The 23,893-nt window shown below is 42.7% G+C and overlaps 1 protein-coding gene across 2 annotated transcripts in view; it reads right to left on the bottom strand.

Annotated features, from left to right (window-relative positions):
• Positions 1-8,478: 8,478 nt before the first annotated feature.
• EFHC2 (EF-hand domain containing 2) overlaps positions 8,479-23,893 on the bottom strand; it is a 186,538-nt gene continuing 171,123 nt past the window's right edge. For both annotated transcript variants that reach the window (XM_080795161.1, XM_080795162.1), the window contains exon 15: positions 8,479-9,910. In XM_080795161.1, the coding sequence (XP_080651287.1) occupies positions 9,809-9,910 (102 nt within the window). In that variant the 3' untranslated portion in view covers positions 8,479-9,808. The remainder of the gene's footprint in view (positions 9,911-23,893) is intronic.

Here is a 23,893-nt window from a genome sequence, read left to right on the forward strand (position 1 = left end):
TGGAAACAACACAAATGTCCAACGATTGATGAATGGATAAACACACTGTGGTATATCTATACAATGGGCTCTTACTCAGTCATAAAAAGGAACAAAGTATTAATACATGCTACAACACAGGTGAACCTCAAAAACATTGTACTAAGTGAAAGACGTCAGACACAAAAGGTCACATATTGTATGATTCCATTTATAGGAAATATTTAGAATAGGTAAATTCACAGAGACAGAAAGCAGACTGGTGGTTCCCAGGGGCTGAATCAGAAGTGACTGCTTAATGGATATGGTGTTTCCCTTGGGAGTGATGAAATGTTTTGGAACTAAACAGAGGTGGTGGTTGTACACTATTGTGAACATGGTAAATGTCACAGAATTGATACTTAAAGACAGTTTATTTGATGTTCTATGAACTTAATTTTAATGAACTTATAAAAGAAAAATCATATAATCACCTCAATAGATGCAGTGAAAGCATGTGACAAAATCCAATATCCACTCCTGATAAAATCTCTCAGCAAAGTGGAAACAAAAGGGAACTTTGAAAACCTGATGAAGGGTGTCTACCGAAACCCTGTAGCTAACAACATACTTAATGGTGAAAGACCGTGCACTTTCCCTCTACATTCAGTAACAAGAAAGGGATGTCCAACCTCACCACTTCTATTCAACACTGTACTAGTTAGTGCAGTAAGATAAGAAAAAAGAAATAAAAGAATCCAGATTGGAAATGAAACAGTAAGACCTTTTTCATAGATTAATACCATCTGTGTGAAAATTCTACTCATCCATGTGGATGTCTATGAAAAAATCTGACGATGCCTATAAAAAAGCCACAAGACTAATAAATGTGTTTATTAAGTTTGAAAGATACAAGGATCAATGTACAGAAAATAGCTGTATTTTTCTCCTCTAGCACCAAGGATCAGAAAATGAAATTTAGAAAGTTACCATTTACATTAGCATTAAGAAACTTGAAATAGAGGGAAAAATTTGTCTAATATGTGCACAGCCCATACACTAAAAACTACAAAACACTGCTGGGGTTAAACTGAAGCCTTAAATGAATGGGATGATACCATGTTCATGGGTCGGAAGACTCAATATTATTAAGATGTCAAACTGATCTGTAGATTCAGTGCAATACCAATCAAAACACCTAGCAGGATTTTAGAATTGCAAGTTTATTCTTTTTTTTATAAAGATTTTATTTATGGGAGAAAGAGAGAGAACAAGTACAAGCAGGAGAGCAGCAGAGGTAGAGGGAAAAGCAGACTCCCCGCTGAGCAAGGAGCCCGATGCAGAACTCAATTTCAGGAACCTGGGATCATGACCTGAGCCAGAGGCAGATGCTTAACTGACTGAGCCACCCAGGTGCCCAGAATTGCAAGCTTATTCTAAAATTCATTATGAATATACAAAAGATGTAGAACACCCAAAACCATTATGCAAAAAAAGAGTGAAATCAGAGAATTAACACTACTGATATCAAGGCTTACTAGAAAGCTACAACGAGCAAGACTGTGCTGTATCAGTGTAAAGATACATAAAAATCAATAGAACAGAATAGAAAGTCCAGAAATAAACCTACATATGTATCAACAATTGACTTTCAGCAGAGGTACAAGGACAATTCAGTGAAAAAAGATAGTCTTTTCAACAAATGATACTGTGACAACTGGGTATCCATATGCAAAAAAATAAACATGTAGCCATAACTCACACCATAATAAAAATTAACTAGAAATGAATTCTAGATCTAAATTAAACACCTAAAACTATACAACTTCTAGAAGAAAACCTTTATGACCTTGGTTTAGGCAAACATTTATTAGATACAATACCAACAGGGCACATGGGTGGCTCATCAGTTAAGCGTCTGCCTTCGGCTCAGGTCACGATCCTGGAATCTTGGGATCAAGCCCACATCAGGCTCCCTGCTCAGTGGGCAGTTTGCTTCTCCTTCTGCCCTTCACCCTGCTCATGCTCTCCCTCTCTTTCTCTCAAATAAGTAAACAAAATATTTTTTTTTAAAAGATATAACACCAACAGAGTAATCCATACAAGAACAAATTGATAAAATAGACAATCAGAATTTAAAACTTTTACCCTCCAAAGATCCTGTTAAGAGAATGAAAGACCACCACAGTTTGGAAGAAAATATTTGGAAATCACGTATCTGATAAAGCACTTGTACGTGGAGCAGATGAGGTACTCTCAAACCTCAAAAATAAGAAAATAGGGGCGCCTGGGAGGCTCAGTGGGTTAGGCCTCTGCCTTCGGCTCAGGTCATGATCTCAGGGTCCTGGGATCGAGCCCTGCATTGGGGTCTCTGCTCAGCAGGGAGCCTGCTTCCTCCTCCCTCTCTGCCTGCCTCTCTGCCTACTTGTGATCTCTGTCTGTCAAATAAATAAATAAAATCTTTAAAAAATAAAATAAAATAAACAACCATGACAAATTCCTACCCATCTATTAGAATGGCTAAAATTTAAAAGATCCACCATACCAAGTATTGGCAAAATGTGGAGGAACCAGGACTTTACGGGATACTGGAAGAGAAGTAAAATGGCATAGTAACTTTGGAAAACAGCTTGACAATGACGGAAAGCAGAATTATCACTCCCAAATACGTCTTTTTGGCACACTGATTATTTTAAGCTATTTATTTTTAAGAAACAGCAGACACAGGTGAAGCTGTGAACCCTAAGTAGAAGTGACCCTTTCGTAAGAAACATTTACACGTATAAGGGAAATCTGTATTTGTGTGTCTTCCTCTGTCCCAAAGAGAAGCATGACTCCAAATCTCTAGAAACCCTTGCCAGTGCATAAGGCAAGAACTTAAATTTGCATAAGCCTTACCCTTGTTTCCTATGCTTTTCCTGGTAAACTCCCCAAACTGCTCCCCCACCCCCCACCAGTACCTTTTGTCTTTATCTAGAGATGGTATCTAAGGTAGAGTCTTGGGCCATTTCAGGGAATGACTCAGTTGTTCTGGGTCTCTCCCACGTATACAGAAGGTACACAGACATTATTAAACATGTTTTTTTCCTATTCATCTGTTTGTTTTTTTCACAGTGGGTGTAGGGAGGTGGGGAAGGGAGTCTCAGCCAAGAATCTAGAAGGATAGAGGGAAAATTATTTTTCCTCCCCACAGCAGTTATTCAAAAAACTAAATAAACATCAACCATAGGATTCAGCTGCTCCACTCCTACACATTTAGTTAAGAGAAATGAAAGCCATATATGCATACAAAGACTTATACATGAATGTTCATAGCAGCTTTATTTGTAATATGTTAATAACTAGAAACAACCCAAAAGTCCACCAACATGAGAATGCATTAAACTATGATATAGCCATACCATGGAATGCTACTCGGAAATAAAATAAAATAAAATAAAATAAAATAAAAATATTGGTACAGGCAATAACATGGGTGAATCTCAAAATAATTATGCTGAATGAAAGAAACCAAAAAAAGTACATCCTGTATAATTCCATTTATATAAAATTCTAGAGAATGTCAACTTTTCTATAGTGACAGAAAACCACTCATTTGTTGCCTGGGCATGGGAAATGGTGAATGGAGCAAAATATACCACCCACAAAATATGCCTATTTGGTATAAGGATTATTTTTGAGCTGATAAATTGGAGAAACAGCAGACTCCTGAGAAGCTCTGCAAACACAGCAGAGATTACCTTTTTGTAAGGAACATTCATATTTACAAGGGAAATCTCCATTAGCAAGTATGTCTCCCTCTCTGTACCAGAAAGAGAATGACTAAATGTCTAGAAACTTATCGATGGGGAAGGCACTGATTTAAACCCACAGTACCGAACTTACCCTCAAGTTTATGTTGCTTTTCCTGGTCACCTGCCATAACGGCTCCCCTCCCTCCCACACACACACACCCATCCTTCGTCTTTAGCTGAAGATGGTACTTAAGGTGGTGACTTAGGTCACCCTGGAGAATTACACAGTTTCCCTGGGTATCTCTCATGTATATATGAGGTACTCATATCAATCAACTTCTGTTTGTTCTTCTCTAAGCTTTTATTACAGGGGCGTCTCAGCCAAGAACTCGGAAGGGTAGAGAGAAAAATATTTTTCCTCCCCTACAATGGGCATGTGTGGAAGGGAGGGATTTCCAAGGACCTCAAGGAAATTTGGGGAAAATATATTATCTTGATTGGGGTGGTATTTCACAGGTATACACATATGTGCTCTTATCAAATTGCACACTTTAATATGTACAACAGTTCGTTGAATGTCAGTAAAAGCTGTGTCCTAAAAATTAGTCAGTTAGATGACAGGCATTACGGTTTTCAGACACCGTGCTCCCTCTGCGCAATCTTAATCTAAATTCACATTTACTATCCATACTCTGATGACTCTCAAATATGCCTTTCCAACCCAGACCAATTTTACTGAGATTCAGACCTGGTAATCCAATTGCCTTATCTCCATCTCCATGTATCTGTTTCACAGACTCCCTAAGTGAGCATGCCCAAGGCAGAGCTGTGTATACACCCTCTGAAATCGGATTTTTTCCCTGGTGTATCCTGGCACAAAGAATGACACCACCATTTACCCAGCTGTCAAAACGACCCAGCCTAATTCTGATTTCTTCTCTTTCATCTCTGACATCCTTAATGTGCCATGAGTCTAGCCACTTCTCACCAACCTCACCATCTCACTGACATTAATCCAAACCATCAATCACTTCTCTGGCAACAGCCTCCAGTCAGCCTTCCGGCTGCCAAACTCACTCTGGTAGTTCACACACACACACACACACACACACACACCCAGCAGCCAGAGATTTTTAAATACAGACATGATCTTTCCATCCGCCCAATTAAAATCTTCCAGTAACTTCTCATGCCCTTTGGATGAACAAGCTGCTTATAATGTGCATTACACACACAAGGTGGTCCCTATTCTTGCCCGGAGTCCCCTCCGCAGTTGTCACCTCTTGCCACTTCCCTTGTCACTCTCCATGCTCCGGTCACAGTGAAAACGGGATGGGGGCTTGGTGGTGGTGGTGGGGGGAGGCCGATATCGGCAGCAGTCTGAAATGGCTTTTCAGCTCCTGTTCTGTATTCAGTGAGAGGCCTCACAGCAATAATGAACAGCAGTGCTAGCAAGTGAGGGAAAAAAGAAAAAGAAAAAAAAGTAATTTTACCAAGTTCCTACTGCAGTCAGATGTTCTTGTAGAGACAGAGTACGAAAAGGAAACAAAGATGATTTTGGTGGAACTTTTCTAAAGGAGGTTGCATTTTGTGTTTTTCACAAGCTACCCACCCCTCTGGATTTTAATATTATTGTGGGGTCATAACAAGCGTTTCCTCTATTGTTGGCTTTACACAGATGCGAAGCGGAGCCCACGAAGCTGGGAGATTGATGAATAGTCGGTTTGATGTATTTGAACCATTCACCACTTTGAGTTAAATGTGCATATTCTGTTCAGAATAGACAATGGGGAGGGGCGGTCCCCTTTTTCCTGTCTAACTTGCATAACATCAGGCCTCACTGCTTAAACTAATGAGTATTTAGAAGTAAAGGCCCCTACTGATTCCAGCCAGTCATTAATTCTCTCCTTGCTGAGCCACCGTGGAGTTTTTCATTGGCCACATTTTTCAGCCCTTACCACTTGCTTCTGAGCAGCAGCGCTGACCCCTGAGGTCCTGTGCCCCCACACCAGACACATAATGGGCTCGGAAGTCCCCTTGCACGGAATTTCACTGGGCACCAGGAACAAATGCAAAGAAGATGCACATTCTAGTCTCAGAACTCCATGATTGTGAGGAACTTAATTGACCTTGAACGCAAACGTTTATTTTGCATAACCTGGTAGAAGATGATGAGTGGGGGCGACTTCCGATTTCTCTGCAGCTAATTATCCAGTCAGTGCTACCTCTGTAATCATGATGTTTGCTTCATTATCACCACAGGTTTGTTTTGTGAAATAGCTTCATTGATCTTGCCTCTCGGTGGGTTTTCCATTTTTACACATTATGTTCTCTTGGGAACTGAAAAGCACTGTGTCTCTACAGATGCTCGGTCAACTTGAAAAGCCTCATTTTTGAAAAGGTCTTAACTTGCCTTCGACTTGAAGCAATTCAAACTTTCCCCAAACACATATTAGGACAGAGACCCAGCACTTAAGTAATGTTTAGTATTATCTGGAAGCTGTTTGTCTGGAAGGTCATTTGCAGACTGATTCTGAAGGATATTCAAAATTCAGGACACTATATTCTTAACAAAAAAGAATATACATATAACTGGGAATGTGACAATTCATTATTCAATGGATTCTGTATTATTGAGCATCATAAATATTTTGTGGAAAACTCAGCCATTTCATCAAGCTATTTCTGAAGGGTCCCTCTGCCTCGCTTAGAGGAAAATCGTAACATATGGGAGAAGGGGACAGGGAAATGAGGAATGAGTGGCAAAGACTAAAACAGTCCTCATTCAAATTGAGATAAATAAATCCAAGTTGGAAAGGGAAGAAAAGGTTTTTTTATTTTTTTTAGAAATTTCATTTTGTTCATCAATAATTCCCTGCTCTTTGAAAGGAAGGACAATTTAAATATCTCAAACTCACCACTGAGGGGTCCACAAAGCTGCCCAGAAGATCTACCCCCCCACCCCACCCCCCCACACAAAACAAACTTCAAATAGTATAGCATTAAAAAAAGACCAAGAATGGTATGTTTGTCATTAATTGTATCAGTGGCAATACATAAAGTAGGCAAAATGTTGAAACTATCCTAATGCATCAAAGTTACAGCACTCCTGGGGCACCTGGGTGGCTCAGTCCATTAGGCGTTTGCTTTTGGCTCAGGTCAGGTCCTAGGATCGAGTCCCGCATCAGGCTGTCTGCTCCCTCTGCTCTTCCCCACAGCTCATGCTCATGCTTGCTCGCTCTCTCTCAAATAAGCAAATCTTTTTAAAAAGGGAGAATGAGGCAAATAAACACTGCCAATGTAGTAGTCATCTGCTGACAAGATCCATACTTGACAGCAATGACTCAGCAAACCATTTCATGTCAACCTCAACAGCTTTCAATCAGTTTCTTCTGAAAAGACATGATGTGATCTGGGCTTTCAAATGACTTCATCAATCATTCCCACGGTTGCAGGAATATGAAAAAACTGTTCGTTCTTAGCACAAAGGGTTTGCCTCTATTAACCTTCAACTCACCCAGACTTCCACAGACAGCCCTTGCTTTTCCACCAAAATGAGAAAATGTGAGCAGCTAAAAATATAAGTAGATGCAAAGGTTGTGAAACTGCTTTTAAAATGATTACCCTGGAACAATGACAATAGTTGAGATTTCTCTTTTTCAGAGGAAAGAGAAGAGGCAGCTAAAAATTTAAGTGTATGCCCAAACTGGGAAACTTTACAAAGTTCTTCATCCGGAATAATGGTAAGAGTTGGGATTTCTCTTTTTCAGAGGGAAACGAAGAGGCAGAAATTCCAGCCGGTCTTCACCACCTCCCTTAAAGATTTGAGCCACATGGTTCATTCGTGCCGAAAACCAGAGTTATCTAAGGCCCAAAACCTAAGTGAAACGCATCAGCATTTGGGGACCACCTGGGACCGAGGCAGGGCTGGGAGATTTCCAGATGGACTGTAAGACAATTCATTGATATTTACATAATGAGAATAAATGTTTTCCCTAAGATAGCATTTCCCTTCAGTGCCTTGAGACCACCAGCAAAAGAGGGAGGCACAGAAATTCTATTACATTAATAGTCTTTGTTTTTATGGCTTTGGCATTTATTAACTAGTGGGAGCTGTTTATTGGGTCATAAACTTTACTAATGGGGATATTATCTCTAAATTATAAATCTCCTTCAGTATATGGTTTAGTTTTTAAAAGAGTAATTATTTAAAGTGTCTGTATGGCTGCAATGTATCATGTTTATCGGCATGATTTCTATAATGGCCATTTAATTGCTAATTGTGGGCTTGAACTGCAAATAACCAGGGCAGCGACACACATCTATGTAACAGAACAGCCGTTGTCATCCCACAAACTCAGGAACGTATCATTGGTTTGCTGCTTCTCCTCTTCTCTTCCCACTTCTCAAGTGAACTGTATCACAAGTCTGTACAAGGGCTAAATTATCTACGTATTTAAAATCTTGAGGGAAAGACAACTGACTGAAGAGTTGAATAGGTAAGTGACAAATGTGTCAGCCTGAAAAGTTCCAGAGAAAGTTCATCCTTCTAAAAGCTTGCTCTCTGGGGAATGAAAAATCTTAAAGTGACAAAATGGCTTGGCACTGCCAATTGTCTTGAAAAAACAAAACAAAACAAAAAAACCAACAAAACAAACCTGGAATAAAAATCAAGGAGTTAAAATGAGATTTTATGGGTAAATGATTCTAGTATGTAAGTTGAGTATTCCAGTTTATTGGAAAGTCCTTTGGGGTGTATTCTAACTGAGGCACATGGAGAATGAACCTACGTTTATATATAGAAATAGTTTATTGATCAGCTTTGATTAAAAAAAGAGAAAAGAAAAAAAAAAAAAAGAAAGAAAGAGCCATTGTTGTCGACCGAATTGGTACCTCTGAGTGCCAAGAAGCCAGCTCATTTCTAGGCAAGATGCCACAAATGTGGAATGTAGGAGTAATGAAGTGGCAGGGGCCCCTGACATATTAGTTCCTTTTCCCCTCCTCTAAGCCATCCCCAAAAGGTAGCTGTGGAAACCCCCCTTTCCCATAGGCTTCTTCTTGTGTCTGAGAACACCAGGCACCCAGAGTTAGGGTACACAGCATCCAACACTGGAGACTGGGGTAGATTGGGACAAACCTCTCACAGTGAATTCCCAGAGGTCAATGGTGAGGAGTTTTCATCAAATATACACTACATGAGAAAAGTTCTGCTGAGACTCAGAACGTATAGGCCTAGAAGAAACATCAAAATAGAACCAGAGAAAGGCAGGAGGGAAACATGCTACAGTCCTAGAATATTTAAACCTCTGGGGTGGGTGGTATGTGTTTGTGGAGAATGAACCAAAAAAGATCTCTCAAAATCTTCAGCATTCACATCCCTACATATTTGAGACATAAAACATTTTTTGGTCATACTATAATTATATATACATGCATATATTCCTAAGATAACAGCTAACTTTAGAAATAAAATGGGCATTAAAAATCTAAACCCTGCATATGTTTCAATTTCTCTCCCAAACTAAGTGTGCGTGTGTTTGTGTGTGACTGTGTGTGTGTGTGTGTGTATGTGTTGTGGCAAGGGCAGGAGTCCTTCCCATAGCTTTGCTAATTTCAGAAAATAAGTACATTCACTCTAGAGAGGTCTAAGCATTATTTTGATAAGGTGGGTTGCTACAAAATTTAATTATATAAGTAATAAACATGTGTCAAAAAAATTTCAAAAAATGTTTAATAGAATCACAACTTATTGCTCAGATATAATTTGATTTTATATTGTCATGTATAGCTGTCAAAAGTAATTTTCTTTTTGTGTTGCAATGAATCAAATTATGTTGGATAGAAAATTACCGTCAGATTCTTGGGTATTAATAAATCAGACATGTAATAAAAATGTTTGACGTTTCTTTAAATGGCATTTTTAATAACACTGGCACATCAGTAGTGTAACACGATGTTCTGAAAAACTAAAATGACAAAAGGGAATTAACTGTGGCCTATGGATTTCAATTCAATATGAACCTTGGTTTTTTTTTTAATGAAATTATATCTACTGAAATAAACTTAGTGAAATGAGAGCAGGAAATCAAAGGGAGTTGCCCGAAATTGGCATATGGCTACTCCTCCTCTAAGCCGAACACATCCTTTAAAAGGCGTACGTAGTTTATGTATTTCGCAGGGATAGGTGACGGCATCCCGAGCCACTCGTCTTCACATCTCTAGGAAAAGAACCAAAGACGGATATAATTATAGCCACATGTCAAAATGCAGTCTTGTACATGCAACATCGAATGGTTTCTTATTGTTATCTAAGCTCTTGATACGTAGCTTACTCTCAAGGCAGACGTAGACTGAATTCTTACGCTCACGTCTTCATCCCTCCGTGTGGTGGAATTGTATACCCCTGCTTTTTGCCATGCGACTGTGCAGACCCTCCTGTGGAGTCTATTTTCCTGTCCCTGTGATATGGGCTTGGCCACATGACTGGCTTGGGCCTACATAACGCTAGCAGGTGTACCCCAAACAGGGGCTCTAACATGCTTGGATGGTTTGGCCTAAACTACTGTCCCTCTGTCACTGCCATGAGAAGAACATGGCCCAACATGCTACTGCCTCTCAAAAGGGCATGGGTGGGAGTGCCTGGGTGGCTCAGTCGTTGAGCCTCTGCCTTTGGCTCAGGTCATGATCCCAGGGTCCTGGGATCGAACCCTGCATCGGGCTGCCTCCTCAGTGGGAAGCCTGCTTCTCTCTCTCCCACTACCCAGCTTGTATTCTGTCTCTCACTGCCTCTCTCTCTGTCAAATAAATAAAATTAAAAAAAAAAAAAGGGCATGGGTGGATCAAGGCCAGCCGACTTATAGGCCCATGGATGAGAAAAATACATGTCCGTTGTTGAGAACCACTGAAATTTCGGGGGCGGGTTGTTATGCAGCATTATTTCAGTGTTAACTCCCGCAATGCTTTATAAAGACCTCGGTTATTAAAATCTGAACTGCTAGCTACACTGATTAGTAATACTACTATTACTAATAAATTTATTAGCTATGTACTATGTAAAGGTACTTTTTAAAGTTTTTATCACAGAAAAACCCTAAGAGGCAGGTTTTATTATGATACCTATTTACAGAAAAGGAAACTGAGGCATAGAAGGGTTAAGTTGCTTGTCCAGGAAACTTTCAGTAAGCAGAGGAGCCTGGACTGTAACCTCAGCCATGAGGATCCAGAGTTCTCCTCATCTGCTGAGCTGCCCTCCAAAGCCTGGCAGCCTGGGCCAATCTAGAAGCAGCCGGCTCTCATCTTGCATGGCTACATTTGATCCTACCATTTTACTCTAGAAAAGCTGAGTAGAGAACAATGTTGTTCTTGAAGTGACACACCTTTTCTTTCTCAAGAATGCCTCCTAGGGCGCCTGGGTGGCTCAGTCCATTAAGAGGCGGACTCTTGGTTTCTGCTCAGGTCATGATCTCAAGGTTGTGAGATCGAGATGCACGTGAGACTCTGCACTTGACATGGAGCCTGCTTAGGATTCTCTCTCCTTCTCCCTCTGCCGCCACCCTCACCCCACACGCACACACATACATGTACTCTCTTAAAAAGAAAGAAAGAAAGAAAGAAAGAAAGAAAGAAAGAAAGAAAGAAAGAAAGAAAAAAGAATGTCTCCTGCCAAACATTGGAAGTTGAGCCCAAACCTCCAACTGGCTGTGTAAAGAAGGAAATGGCCATCCAGATGGATGAAGCCTAAATCAAGGCCTAGGGCTTATTTATACCACACGGAACTTAGTGAAATGTCCTTCCTACACCAAGAAGCAGTAAATCACTGTGTGTGTATGTACATATATACACACACATATATGTACACACACAAAATTACATATTTTAATTAACAGTCATTCAACTATTCAACATGTCCTCAGAAATTTCATTACAAAACTTAGAGCAATTTTTGCTCTTAAATGGTATTTTTAGATTTGATAGTGTTATAGAAGAATATAATACAAATATATGCATTCAAAATCACTCTTCCTGGATAGGGTGGTTTTTTTTTAAATACGAATTTTCAATACAAAAAAGAATAAAATACATTATGCAACTCATATCATTGCAAAGAAATTATCAGGGGAATGGATTCTTTTATGAAACAGGCCAGTTCTAGAAGTCCCTTCCCTCATAGCTTCTTCATTAGGCAGCAAAAGTGTCTTGTTTTTGAGCAAGGAATCATGATTTGATGTCTAACAATAAAAGAGAAAGAAACCGAGGGACTCACATTGGAATAATGGCAACTCAAGACTTTGGAGAGGAGAATTAAATTTGTTAGCAATAAGCCAGACTTGGACAAAATGAAACACAAGTAAATATCTTGAGGTTTGAGATGAAGGATGATCTGAGATGAAAAGACCACAACAGTCCATTTCTTTACATCTTGATCACTTTAAACCCCATGGCTCATGCAATGCTTTCTTGATGCTCCAGTCCCATTATGCTCTCTCTCTAGAATTAATACCACTTCCCTGGATTTGACTTCCCTTTGTCAGTAACCTCTAGGATCCAGGTGGGAGGGACTTATTCTGCCCCAATACCTGATAAATGCCACAGGCATGTTTGCAGGGGTTGAGGAACCCGGAACCCATATACTGCCAATACGCTATTGTGATTCATAATAAGATATGTATATTTGGTCTTCATCCCTGTTTCTGGCACAGAGCTCCTAAAACCCTTGAAATTTTCAAGGTGATGAGAGGGATAAGGTGCCTTATGTGATGTTAATGAGACATTTTTGAAAAGTACCAAGGGATGGGGGCTGGTTGCTAGGGTAACAGACTTTGTAAGTGGAGGGCTGGAACTTTCAGTCTCATCCCCCTGACCTCCAGGGATAGAGCTAGAGGTTGAGTTCAATCACCAATGGTCAATGATTTAATCAATCGTGCCTTTGTAATAAACCTCCATAAAAACCAAAAAGGAGAGGAACTGGAGAGCTTCTGGGTTGGCAGGAACACGTGGAGATTCCGGGAAGGTGGCATGTGCACAGAGGTTGGAAACTCCCCACTCTTTCCCCCTACCTCCCCCTATGCACCTCTACCACCCAGGCTGTTCTGAGTTCCATCTTTTTTTTTTTTTTTTGAAGATTTTATTTATTTATTTGACAGACAGAGATCACAAGTAGGCAGAGAGGCAGGCAGAGAGAGGAGAAAGCAGGCTCTCCACGGAGCAGAAAGCCCGATGCGGGGCTCGATCCCAGGACCCTGGGATCATGACCTGAGCAAAGGCAGAGGTTTTAACCCACTGAGCCACCCAGGCGCCCCGAGTTCCATCTTTTTATAATAAACCAGTGATATAGGAAGTAAAATGTTTCTCTGAGTTCTGTGAGCTGCTCTGGCAAATTCACTGAACCCGGGGAGGGGTCATGGGAACCTCTCATTTACAGCCAGTGGACCAGAAGCACAGGTGATAAACTGGTGTCTGAAGGGGGCGGGGAGAAGGGGCAGTCTTGTGGGACTGAGCCCTTACACCCTGTGGGATCTGATGTTGTCTCTGAATGGATCAAGTTAGAACTGAGTTGAATTGTAGGACCCTTAGCTGGTGTCAAGAATTGTTTGGTATGTGGGAAAAAAAAAAAACCCACATATTGGAATTGGAACCAGAATTGTGGCCAACCCCTAATTTTAGGGAGATTTTCATGGGTACTAGTTTAAATGGATGAACAGAAATTAAATTGAGATCCAAAGGAGGATGGGAAAACAGAAGAAAGGATTTAAGCAACTCAGCAGAGGGGAGGCAACGATAAAGTAGAGGGCAAAAGTATCTTCTTTATAGTCTTGCCTGTAATTGGGTCCATCTAAAGAAATCACATGGGCAAACTCTCCACAAAATAAAGAGGCCTTTGGTGACACGAGAAACCCCACACTCCCACTGCTTAACTGTTCTAATAAATCCACAAATATTCTGCATTACATAATATTTATGACAATCTGGGCAGTGAATAAAAATAGTCTTTGTGTTCACTGACCTTTTATTCATGCTACACCACAAAATGAGAAGAAAAGTGCAGGTCAGATTGTATTCCCTGCAGCGCACGTACATTGGGAGTGGAAATAACTGTGTGGTAATTCTACAACAGGAGAGCCCATCCACAGCTGCGGATCCTCCCCCTTCCAGATGAGGATGAGCTGCCGGAGTTTCTGTAAAACAGCCCCCTGACTGTGCATATCCGCCATCTTAAATATCTGTGCATAGCAGGCTGTGCCGGCGCCCCTCCTGAGCTTCTCACTCTTTCCACTTTGGCCCTCACCGGCCCGACTTTCAGCACTCGTGTTCCTCTGCCTGAAAGCTTTCCTTTGGCCTCCGAGGCCCACTTTGGCTGCCCCTGTCACATGCCACAAGTTCCCCGGGAATTCATTCTTTTCCCCCCTCGTCAGGAGCAGCTCTCACCCATGACTGACAGGAGCTGATGGATGAATAGCGCACCCCCCTTGCGCTTTGGGTGGGAAAACGCTGAGTCCATGTAGGTCACTGGATCCCTGAGTTTCCCAGAGGCATTAAGCTCCAGTCACCAACATGTGTTACTGGTTTGAGGCTAAGCCCTGTGGTAGCTCCTTCCCTTCTACTCTTCATTCCCTGCTCCCTTAATAGTCTTCCCTCCATCCTCCTCACAATCTATATACACTCGAATCCTTATCTCCATGTCAGCTTCTTGAGGAAGGCAAGCAAAGACACCGTGTGATTCTGTGTTTACCAGAATTAACAAAATGTCTAGGAAAGTCACAGCACAGCTCAGAACACAGCAACTTCCTGACAAACTGGTGGGTGGATCCAGAGTCTCCAATGTGACTTCCAGGTAACTCAAGAGATGGCGCCCCAAGCACAAAACTAAATTCAATTTCCTCCAAAGGAATATTTTCTGGAAGGAGGAAGAACTATGAGATGTGGAGCAGAATGCAACAATGATGCACAGTCACGACTCCAAAATGGCTGGGAATCATTGTCTGCAAGGAGGCCCCACAGCATCTTCCACGCTGGCTTTGACTAAAGCTACAGACCATGTCAAAGAAGTTGGCAATAAATTACTTGTTCATCAACGGTGAAAAAAAATGTAGCTGGTGATCTGTAAAATCATACAACCTTGAAGCAAAGATGGCACACTGGCTGGGAACCCAGTGAACAGCAGCTGCCCAGTGAGAATAGCAAAGCTGTGTGTGAGCTCATGGGTTCTGGATTTATTTGCTTTGACATTTTTAAAAGGAAATTTAATTGGATTATGTCTCCTTCTAGTTTAAAATTTTCTACTGTAGTACTGGCCACCAGATGCATGAGGGGGAAAAAGATCGGGAGCCAATTAAATTCCACGCTTCACTGAAACAAGGTTATTTTTATTCCTCCCAAATGTAAGGCTGATGGAATCATATTAGTGATTTCACTGTTATTCCCCTCCCCATGCTCAAAAAAAAAAAAAAAAAAAAGACGTCTCTACAGGAAACATCTATGAATTTGTAGACAAGTCCAGTAGGGTGTATGGAACTAAAACTGTGGTTTTCTTGGATTTACTGCCTTCTAATAGGTTGACGTGACCTCAGAAGTAATTCAATTGACAAAGTTGTAGAAACAATTAAAATTTCCATGAATCAAAGGGAAATTAATTGGGGGAAGAAATTTTGCAAGTATTTGTTGAGATAATCAAGAGCATTGAGATGTCACAAGGAAAAGCTCATTGATTAACATACACACACACACACACACACACACACACACACAACAACAACAACAACAATAATAAAAACCCTGGAGATTTGCTTATATGCCTAAGCATTTCTGTCTTTACTATAATGCCAATATGTCCCAGTCGCTTCCCACCGCCCTAGACAAAGCTTCAACGGAGCTGTCATCTGTGTGAGTGTAGCTAAAACACAGGTGTGGTCTTTAAACAAGAAACCTTTCCTTGAAGCTGCCTTCCAGGGTAAATAAAGCTTCCAAGAGGACAGGAATTTTTGCTGAGCTCTAGTGGTAGGCTTCTGCATATGATTCAAGATGACCTCGTCCCGTACTTCGAATCAAAGTAGATTCTGGCAGAATCGGTCCCTACTAGGTCACAGTTTTGTGTTAGGTAACTGGTCTGTGTTTATCAGCTACTTTTAAAATCTAATGAGAATGACTAATAGTCTTTAATTTCAACTGCTAAATTCAACCTCAACTCTTAGAAATAACTGCTTATTTATTAGAGCTGGCAATAGCCCCTAACTATATAATCTTTACCTTTAGGAATGCCTTTGAGTCCCAGCTTCCTGTCTACAAATTGGGAAGAATACTTAATTTTCACAGGATTGGGACAATAAAACGTCACAGGATAGTCTATGCTCTAAATATGAAAAGAAGATCTTCCCCAAGTGGGGTGTCCAATGACGTATCCCAAGGTGCACCCGAGCAGCCCCCTGCTCCCCATGCCAAGGCCATATGTCACCCTTTGCGGCAAGAGAGGGCTGCAGAGTGCATGGCTAATGGTCTGGCAGTTATAGTGCTCATAAAATGAAGCCACATCCAATTTTTCTCAGAAATGTCAAAAGATAAGACGCCAGTCACACAGTGCAAGTTATAAAATTTATACGAGAACCAATTTAGTGTTATTTTTTAAAACGTGGCTTCGGAGATTAACCAGATAGGTTCTAAACGGTGGGCCCTATTCTGCCAGTTTAACAGCAACCATCTGTGAGCAAGCACAACAGAATGGAAATGGGGTCTCCAGGCCTTGACAGGGCCAGGGCAACATGCTGGAACCATAGATCGTCACACAAGGGAGTGGGAGGTCAGTTACAGCCCTGGTGGCTCACCATGGGCCACTGTGGGAGGCAGGCAGAGGCCCAGCCAAGGGAGCTCCTGAGAATTAAGGCTACAGGCCACAGTCAAGAGTCAGATGGTGGATGACAGTCAGCTTATGCCCGGCCATGTAGGGAAATTGCTCACCAAAGGACTAATCAAAGCTAGATGAGCCCCGGACCACAGTCCTCTTTGTAAATTTCACTCGTTTGTTCTTAGACCCCAGCCCTATTAGCTGAGACCACCTAGCCATCACATGCAGGGGAGTCCCACCTGAGTCCGGGGGACCAGTCCTGACATCCAGTGGACCAAGCACCAGGAGCTGTTATCTGGACCTGGCCTCATACCCTGGTTGTGAGGTCTGTTTGCCTGAGCCCAAGTTTTTATTCTGGCAACGGACTGTGCTGGGTCATTCTCTACTGGCCCCCAGAAGATCCATTTTCTGCCCTCTTTCCTCTTCCTAGCTCACATCCCTGGGAGGCCACCCTCTGTGGACTGCATCACTCACTGAGCTTCCTTATTTCCTGGCTGCTCAGTGGGTCCAGACAGTGGGAAGCAGCAAGAGATCAGGCTATTGATTCCACTTTCCCTCCCTCTTCTCCCTCCCTGCCTGGCTATGGTATGGCAGTGGCTACCTGAGACTACCTGCTGCCACTGCTCCCACTCCTCCACTGGGCTCTACTACCACTGGTCCCGCTCTGCTTTTTCAGACCTACGGATGGTAATGGTTTCCTGCTTTTGCTAGTCCCTGATCGGGTTCCTGTAACCCCAGCCACTCCTCTGGCAACATTCCCTTCATTCAGTCCGTATCCCTGACTCCTTTGAGTGTGCTGTGTATGTACATTTCCTACTGGAACCTCGCTGGTAAAGGGACTTAGCCAGCTCTGTGCACTGGGTGGGGCACTGAAGGCTTAGTTCAAGCCTACAGACCAGCTTCCTCTCATTGCTGAATAGTGCTAACTTCAGGGATCCCCATCACTGTGCTCCCTGTTTCGGAGAAATGTCCTGTTTTTCCAATCCCATGTCTGGTGTACCAGAACAACCTCCTACTCAGCCCCTGGTTGGCTGAAGCCACCAGTCCTGTTCCTCTTTTCCAGTCCCTCCCTGATCACCCCATACATTGCAGGTAATCAGGTTAGCCTGGGAAGACAGCCTAAATCTCTACTCCAACCATCTGTCCTGTCCATTAACACGGACATGCCATCCCTTGCTCTCAACAGAACTCGAATCTCTCACGTCACCCTCAGGGCTGGGTCATGTTCATGACCTGGGGGATCTCGTCCTAAAGTCCCACATGTGACTTTTTGGCGGGGACAACCTCCCCAAATGTTGGCAATCCCCAGAGCTCTAAGCGAGAGGTTTTCTGTGCCCAACTGGGCCCCCACAGACCTCCACAGCTGGTCTGGCTCCTCCTTGACCTCTTCCAGGATTAACTGCTCTCCTGACAACTCTCCACCATGGGCAAAAGATCAGGCAGTGATAGGGAGGTAGGGTTGGGGATGGGGCTGTGCTGCACTGCCAGGCTCCCAGCTGATGCCAAGAACAATCAGCAAAGGCTTCAAGGACAGTAAAAGCAAACATAAACAAGTGGGACAACATCAAACTAAAACATTTCTTCATGGCAAAGGAAACCATCAATGAAAAGGCAACCTACCGAACGGGAGAAGACATTTGCAAATGACGTACCTAAGGGGGCCTTAACATCCTAAATACATAAAGAACTCATAAAACACAGTATCAAAAATCCAAACAATATGATTTAAAAAATAGGCAGAAGACCTGAATAAACAGTTTTCCAAAGAAGATACCAGATGGCCAACAGGTACACAGAAAGATACTCGACATCACTAACCATCAGGGAAATGCAAATCCAAATCACAATGAGATATCAGCTGTCACCTGTCAGAATGGCTTTTATAACAAAGGTAAGAAATAACAGTATTGGTGAGAACATGGAGAAAATGCACTCTTGGTGGGAATGGAAATTGGTACAGTCACTGTGGAAAACAGTATGGAGGTTCCTCACAAAATTAGAAATAGAACTACCCTACGATCCAGCAATTTCACTATTAGGTACTTATTGGAAGAAAATGAAAACAGGAATTTAAAAAGACATATGCACCCCTATGTTCACTGCAGCATTATTTAAAATAGCCACGGGGCGCCTGGGTGTCTCAGATGGTTAAGCATCTGCCTTCAGCTCAGGTCACAATTCAGGTCCTGGGATGGAGCCCCACTTCGTGCTCCCAGCTCAGTGGGGAGTCTGTTTCTCCCTCTCTCTCTGCCTGTGCTCTGTCTGTCTCTCAAATGAATAAATATTTTAAAAATAAAAATAAAATAAAATAGCCATGATACGGGGGCATCTGGGTGGCTTAGTTGGTTAAATGTCTGCCTTCTGCTTAGGTCATGATCCCAGGGTCCTGGGATTGAGCCCTGTGTTGGGCTCCCTGTTCAGTGGGGAGTCTGCGTCTCCCTCTGCCTGCTGCTCCCCCTGCTTGTGCTTTCTCTCTCAATAAATGAAAATCTTTAAAAAAATAAAAAATAAATAAAATAAAATACCCATGATATGGAATCAGCCTAAGTGTCCATCAGTTGATGAACAAATTAAAAAAAAAACCCTGCAGGACATATGTAAAAGAGAATATTATTCAGCCATTAAAAAGGAAGGAAATCCTGCCATTTCAACATCATAGATGGACCCCAAGGGCATTATGCTAAATGAAATACATCAGACAGAAAAAGACAAGTACTTTTATGGCTTCTTTTATATGTAGAATTTAAAAAAATCAACCAAACAAGCAAAACAGAAACAGACTCATAGCTACAGAGAACAAATGGATGGTCGCCGAAGGGGTGGGGGGAAGGGGAGGGGGTAAGGGGGGGGAGAATGGACGAAATAGGCGAAAGGAATTAAGACATACAATCTTCCAGTTATAAAATAACTAAGACAGGGGAGTAATGTACAGCAGAGGGAATATAGTCAATAACATTGTATGGTGACAGATAGATGGTAGCTAACTGGGTGACCACTGTGCGATGTGCATAAATCACCTGAAACTAATACAATACTGTACGCTAATTATTTGTAGTAAAAACTGAAAACAAGAGCTTCAAGAACAATTGGCTCCCGAGCTAGGATGTACCACCCAGAATCCCCTTGAGGAAGGACTTGGTGGCCCAGCTGCCGAGAGTCCCCCTTCAGGGATGGCCTCGGCTACAGAGCTGTCTTGGCTGCAAAGAGTCACATTACCCAAGGTCAACCCTCTTCCTAAAGCAAGCACAGGGATAAAGGCCAAGCCATTGTGGCCCATCTCAGGACAGCTCTGAAAGGCCATTCTAGCTCCAGAACTCTGTGGGCTGGCTCAATTTCTCCCTCCGCCTACTCCTGTGTCCTTCCTCTCCCTTCCACAGGTATTGATCCCAAGAACACTCTCAAATAAACCTTTCGCACATTAAACTCCACCTGCTTCCTGGAGAACCCAAACTGTGCAGAGGGCTCTGACCCGAGTGTCTCCAGGCATTATCGGACAGGAACATTTAAGCACACTTATATGGTTCAGGAGAGACTGTACTTTTCACTACTGATTGTGCTCTATCAACTATGCAACAGCGTGCTCAACCCATTCCCACTGAATATTTTCACATGAGATTATAGACTCGCTGGTAACATTCCCAAGCTATCTTATATCCTCTTTATGAAACAATAACAAGCTTAGGAATACCAGAGTGCTGTAGACTTTGGGATCTAGTTACGTTCTCATTATTAAGTTAAATTGGTACCATTTTATACCTATGTTCCTGTCTTTCTTAAACCGGCGGGAAAGAAATGGCCCCTTCCAAATGTCTCCCCCAGACTGGACTGCTTCTAGGCTTGGTCAGTCGAGCTGAGAAGAGACCCAAAGAGTAAAGTTCTCACTGTATATGAGTAACAACTGGAAGAGCCCACTGCTGAAGCACGTTCCTGTTCCCCCACTGTTCTCCTTCCTTTAAACATAGAATTGCTGCTCTTAGCCTTGGAAGGTGACTGCTCAAGGCCCAGCACCCTCACCTGAGGAAGTAAGACCTCCCCATTTTACAAACGATAATAATAGCTAACATTTAAACCCTTATTGCTAGACAGATGTGGTGATAAGTGTCTTACGTGTATCAACTCAATCCTCACAACCACCCAGATGGAAGTTCTATTCTTTCTTTCTTTCTTTCCTTTCCCTTCCCTTCCCCTCCCCTCTTCTTTCTTTCTCTCTCTCTTTCTTTCTCTCTCTCTTTCTTTCAGAGAAAGCATGTATGTATGCACGAACCTCCCACCACACACACACACACACACACAAGAGCATGGGAGTGGGGAGAGAGGAAGAGAGACTCCTAAGCCCACTCAACACCGAGCAGGAAGCCTGACTGGGGCTCAATCCCATAAGCCCAGATCACAACCTGATCTGAAACCAGGAGTCAAAAGCTTAATCATCTGTGCCACCCAGGTGCCCCAGAAGTACTACTCTTATCTCCATTGTTGAGGGGAGGAAACCTGAAAGGTTGAGTGACTTGCACAAAGTCACCCAGTTAGTCAATCACAGAGCTGAGGATTTGAACTCAGGGTCATGTCCCAGTCACAGAGTATGCAAGGGATAAAATGGGGGAGGGGTGGCTAAGGGGAGAGGGAATCTTGGGCCTTCCAATGGGGTGGCTCCTCTTCTAGTGTGGGTGGAGAGCCTTCTGTGGGCCCTTAATTCAATTTAATGGTTCACAAACAACATTCAAAAGAGAGAAAGAAGGGGTGTGGGGGAGGGGAGAGAAGAAAAGGAAAAGAGGGAGGAAAGAAAGGAACAAAGGAAGAAAGACAAGATGGCATTGCACCACATGTAGTCAGAATAGTATTGTTTCACGAAACTTTGGTTCTGCTGTATCTGTGCATGCTGGGTTGCTATGAAAACAACCCACAACCGTGGGTTGTTATACCCAAAGGTCATTAAATTTCATTCAAATTCAGTCATCAGGAAAATAAAAATTAAAGTAATAAGCTACCACGCTTTCAGAGGCAAAAGTGTAAAAACAACTTGAATGTCTAACAACAGAAAAATGGATGAATAAATTATTCTATATCCATATTACAGCTAGCTATTCAAGAATGGCTCAGGTCTATACGTATTAAACTAGAGAGATTGCCTATGATGTAGCATTAAGTAAGAGAAACACACCGCCAATAAATGCATGTGGTACAATCATATTTTGTACAATTAGTGATGAAGCCCCCAACATACAGATGAACACTTGGGTGGTGGATTGGGCAAAACAGAAAAGGAGGGAAGGAGGAACTAAGGAAAAGTACAACGAAGGCAGTCGCCATCTAGCAAGAAGTGTGTGCATCATTCAGGGTGCCATAGGAAACAGAGGACATGAGCAAATTGTGTAAGTTGAAAGGAATTTAATGAAGTGACTATTTATGAAGTTGTGGGAAGCATTTAGGAAAACCAACAGGGGATCCTCCAGTCCCTCGAGGACTATGGCAACAGGGAGCCAGTGCCACCACCTGGGGCTGAAGGGGCAAGAGATGGTGGTTACTGGAGCCTGGAGTGGTAGGGAGCTATATGGAGGAGGCAGTCAATCCATGGGAACCAGCAGGGAAGGAAAGGATTTCCTTCTCCTCCCACCCTCCCCTCTCTTGCTGGTACATCGCACTGGCCAACTCAATTGGGGGCCAGGGCACTGGGGGACCCATTGACACAGCCCATAAAGTTCAACCGCCCAGGACTCAGAGCAGGAGGTGGGGGGGACTGGAGAAAAGTCCTAATGAGACAAATATTTGGATGATACACAATACAGAGTACTATAACACTGAGTGAGAAAGTGAGAATAAAAACTCCGTCTATGATTTTTCTTTGTACATACAACATTAAATATTTGCATGGATGAGAATTAATAAGGTTACCAAATGACAGTACTGATTTGCTTTTGTGATGGTATCTCAGATTTTAGTTAATTAAATCCAGTATCTTCAATAATAATTACATTAAAAAAGAAGAGTTCTTCTTTTTTATTCTTTGCAGTGAAAAAGACCTGAGTTCTGATTCTTGAATCTACCACACACTTGCCATTTCTCTACCTTCCTCATCTCTAAAATGGGGACCCTGAGAGCACCTACCTCGTAGGGTTGCTATGAGGGTTAAACTAGTTGATAGATTTTCAGGCCTTAGGGTAATGTTTTAGCACATGGTAAGTGTTTACAGTTGTTATGGTGACGACGGGACATCAAGAGCCTCCCAGTGAGTCTACCTGTGTCCACAGCCCCTCTCCGAAGTACCCGCCGTCCAGCTAGAGCAAGCTGATCATGTCGCTCTCTTCCTTGAAATCTCTCCATGGTCTCCAGACCTTGTAGGACAATATTCAAAGCTCTCCCTTGCTGGCCTCCCCAGCCTCAGCCTTTTCCACTCCTCCTTTCGTGCCTTCATTCCAGCCACACCAATTCCTTCTGGTTCTGCACAAGCTCCATGCTGTCCCCCCTAGCCCAGAGCCTCAGTTGGGAATGTCTTTTCCCAACCATGCCACTTCCCTCCCTTGCTGACTCTTCCTATTTGTCATTGAAATTTCAAGCACGGCCTCCCCTGAGGAGACTTCCTGTCTCCTGACTCCTCTGCCCCTGCCCCTCCAACCCCAACAGCTTCCTCCTCTTCCCATTCCATCCTCTTCAGGCTGTATCACGCTACACTCCTAATCATGAGTGTATTGATTCTGCCATCATCAGGTGCCCCTCCCCCCGACCAAAAGGTAGCAATAATGACCTTCATCTCTGGACCCCCAACATGGAGCACAGAACCTGCCGAGAGTGCCTACTTAGTCACGATTTGTCTGAGAATTAAACTTAGAAATGAGCGAGTTATGTGACCCAAAGTCACTCAGCTAAGTAAGTGGCAGAGCAGAATTCAACCCGAGTTGTGTTGGACTCCAAAGGCCAACACTGTCTCCCAACCATCTGGAAGTTCTAAGGCCGCCTGCCACTCCAGAAGAGTCGCATGCCTGAGGGAACTCCCCAGGGGCACTAGACCAGTTCAGGCCAGAATGAGTTGGTCAGTGGAGACCGGGAGGGATAAATGCCTCTTTTCTGGGAGTAATCACATGACATTTGCTTTATCAAGGGACTTTCCCAAGAAAATCAATTTCTGGAGCATGTTAAAATATAAACAAACGGCCATCCACCCACCCACTCCTTAAAGACAATTGGTCCAAAGAGATCTCAGAGAATTCAGACAATTCCACAATGTTGAGAGCACCACCCGATCACATGAACTTTGTTTTCCCTAACCAAGCATTTTTCTACTGAATTTTTATTTTAAATTTGGCTCCACTGTGAAATGCGCCCCCCCCAACCCCGCCACCTCATCCTATACTGTTTCACCCAAGGCAAACCT

The sequence above is a fragment of the Martes martes genome (genome assembly GCF_963455335.1).
Source record: "Martes martes genome assembly, chromosome: X".
Lineage (NCBI taxonomy): Eukaryota > Metazoa > Chordata > Mammalia > Carnivora > Mustelidae > Martes > Martes martes.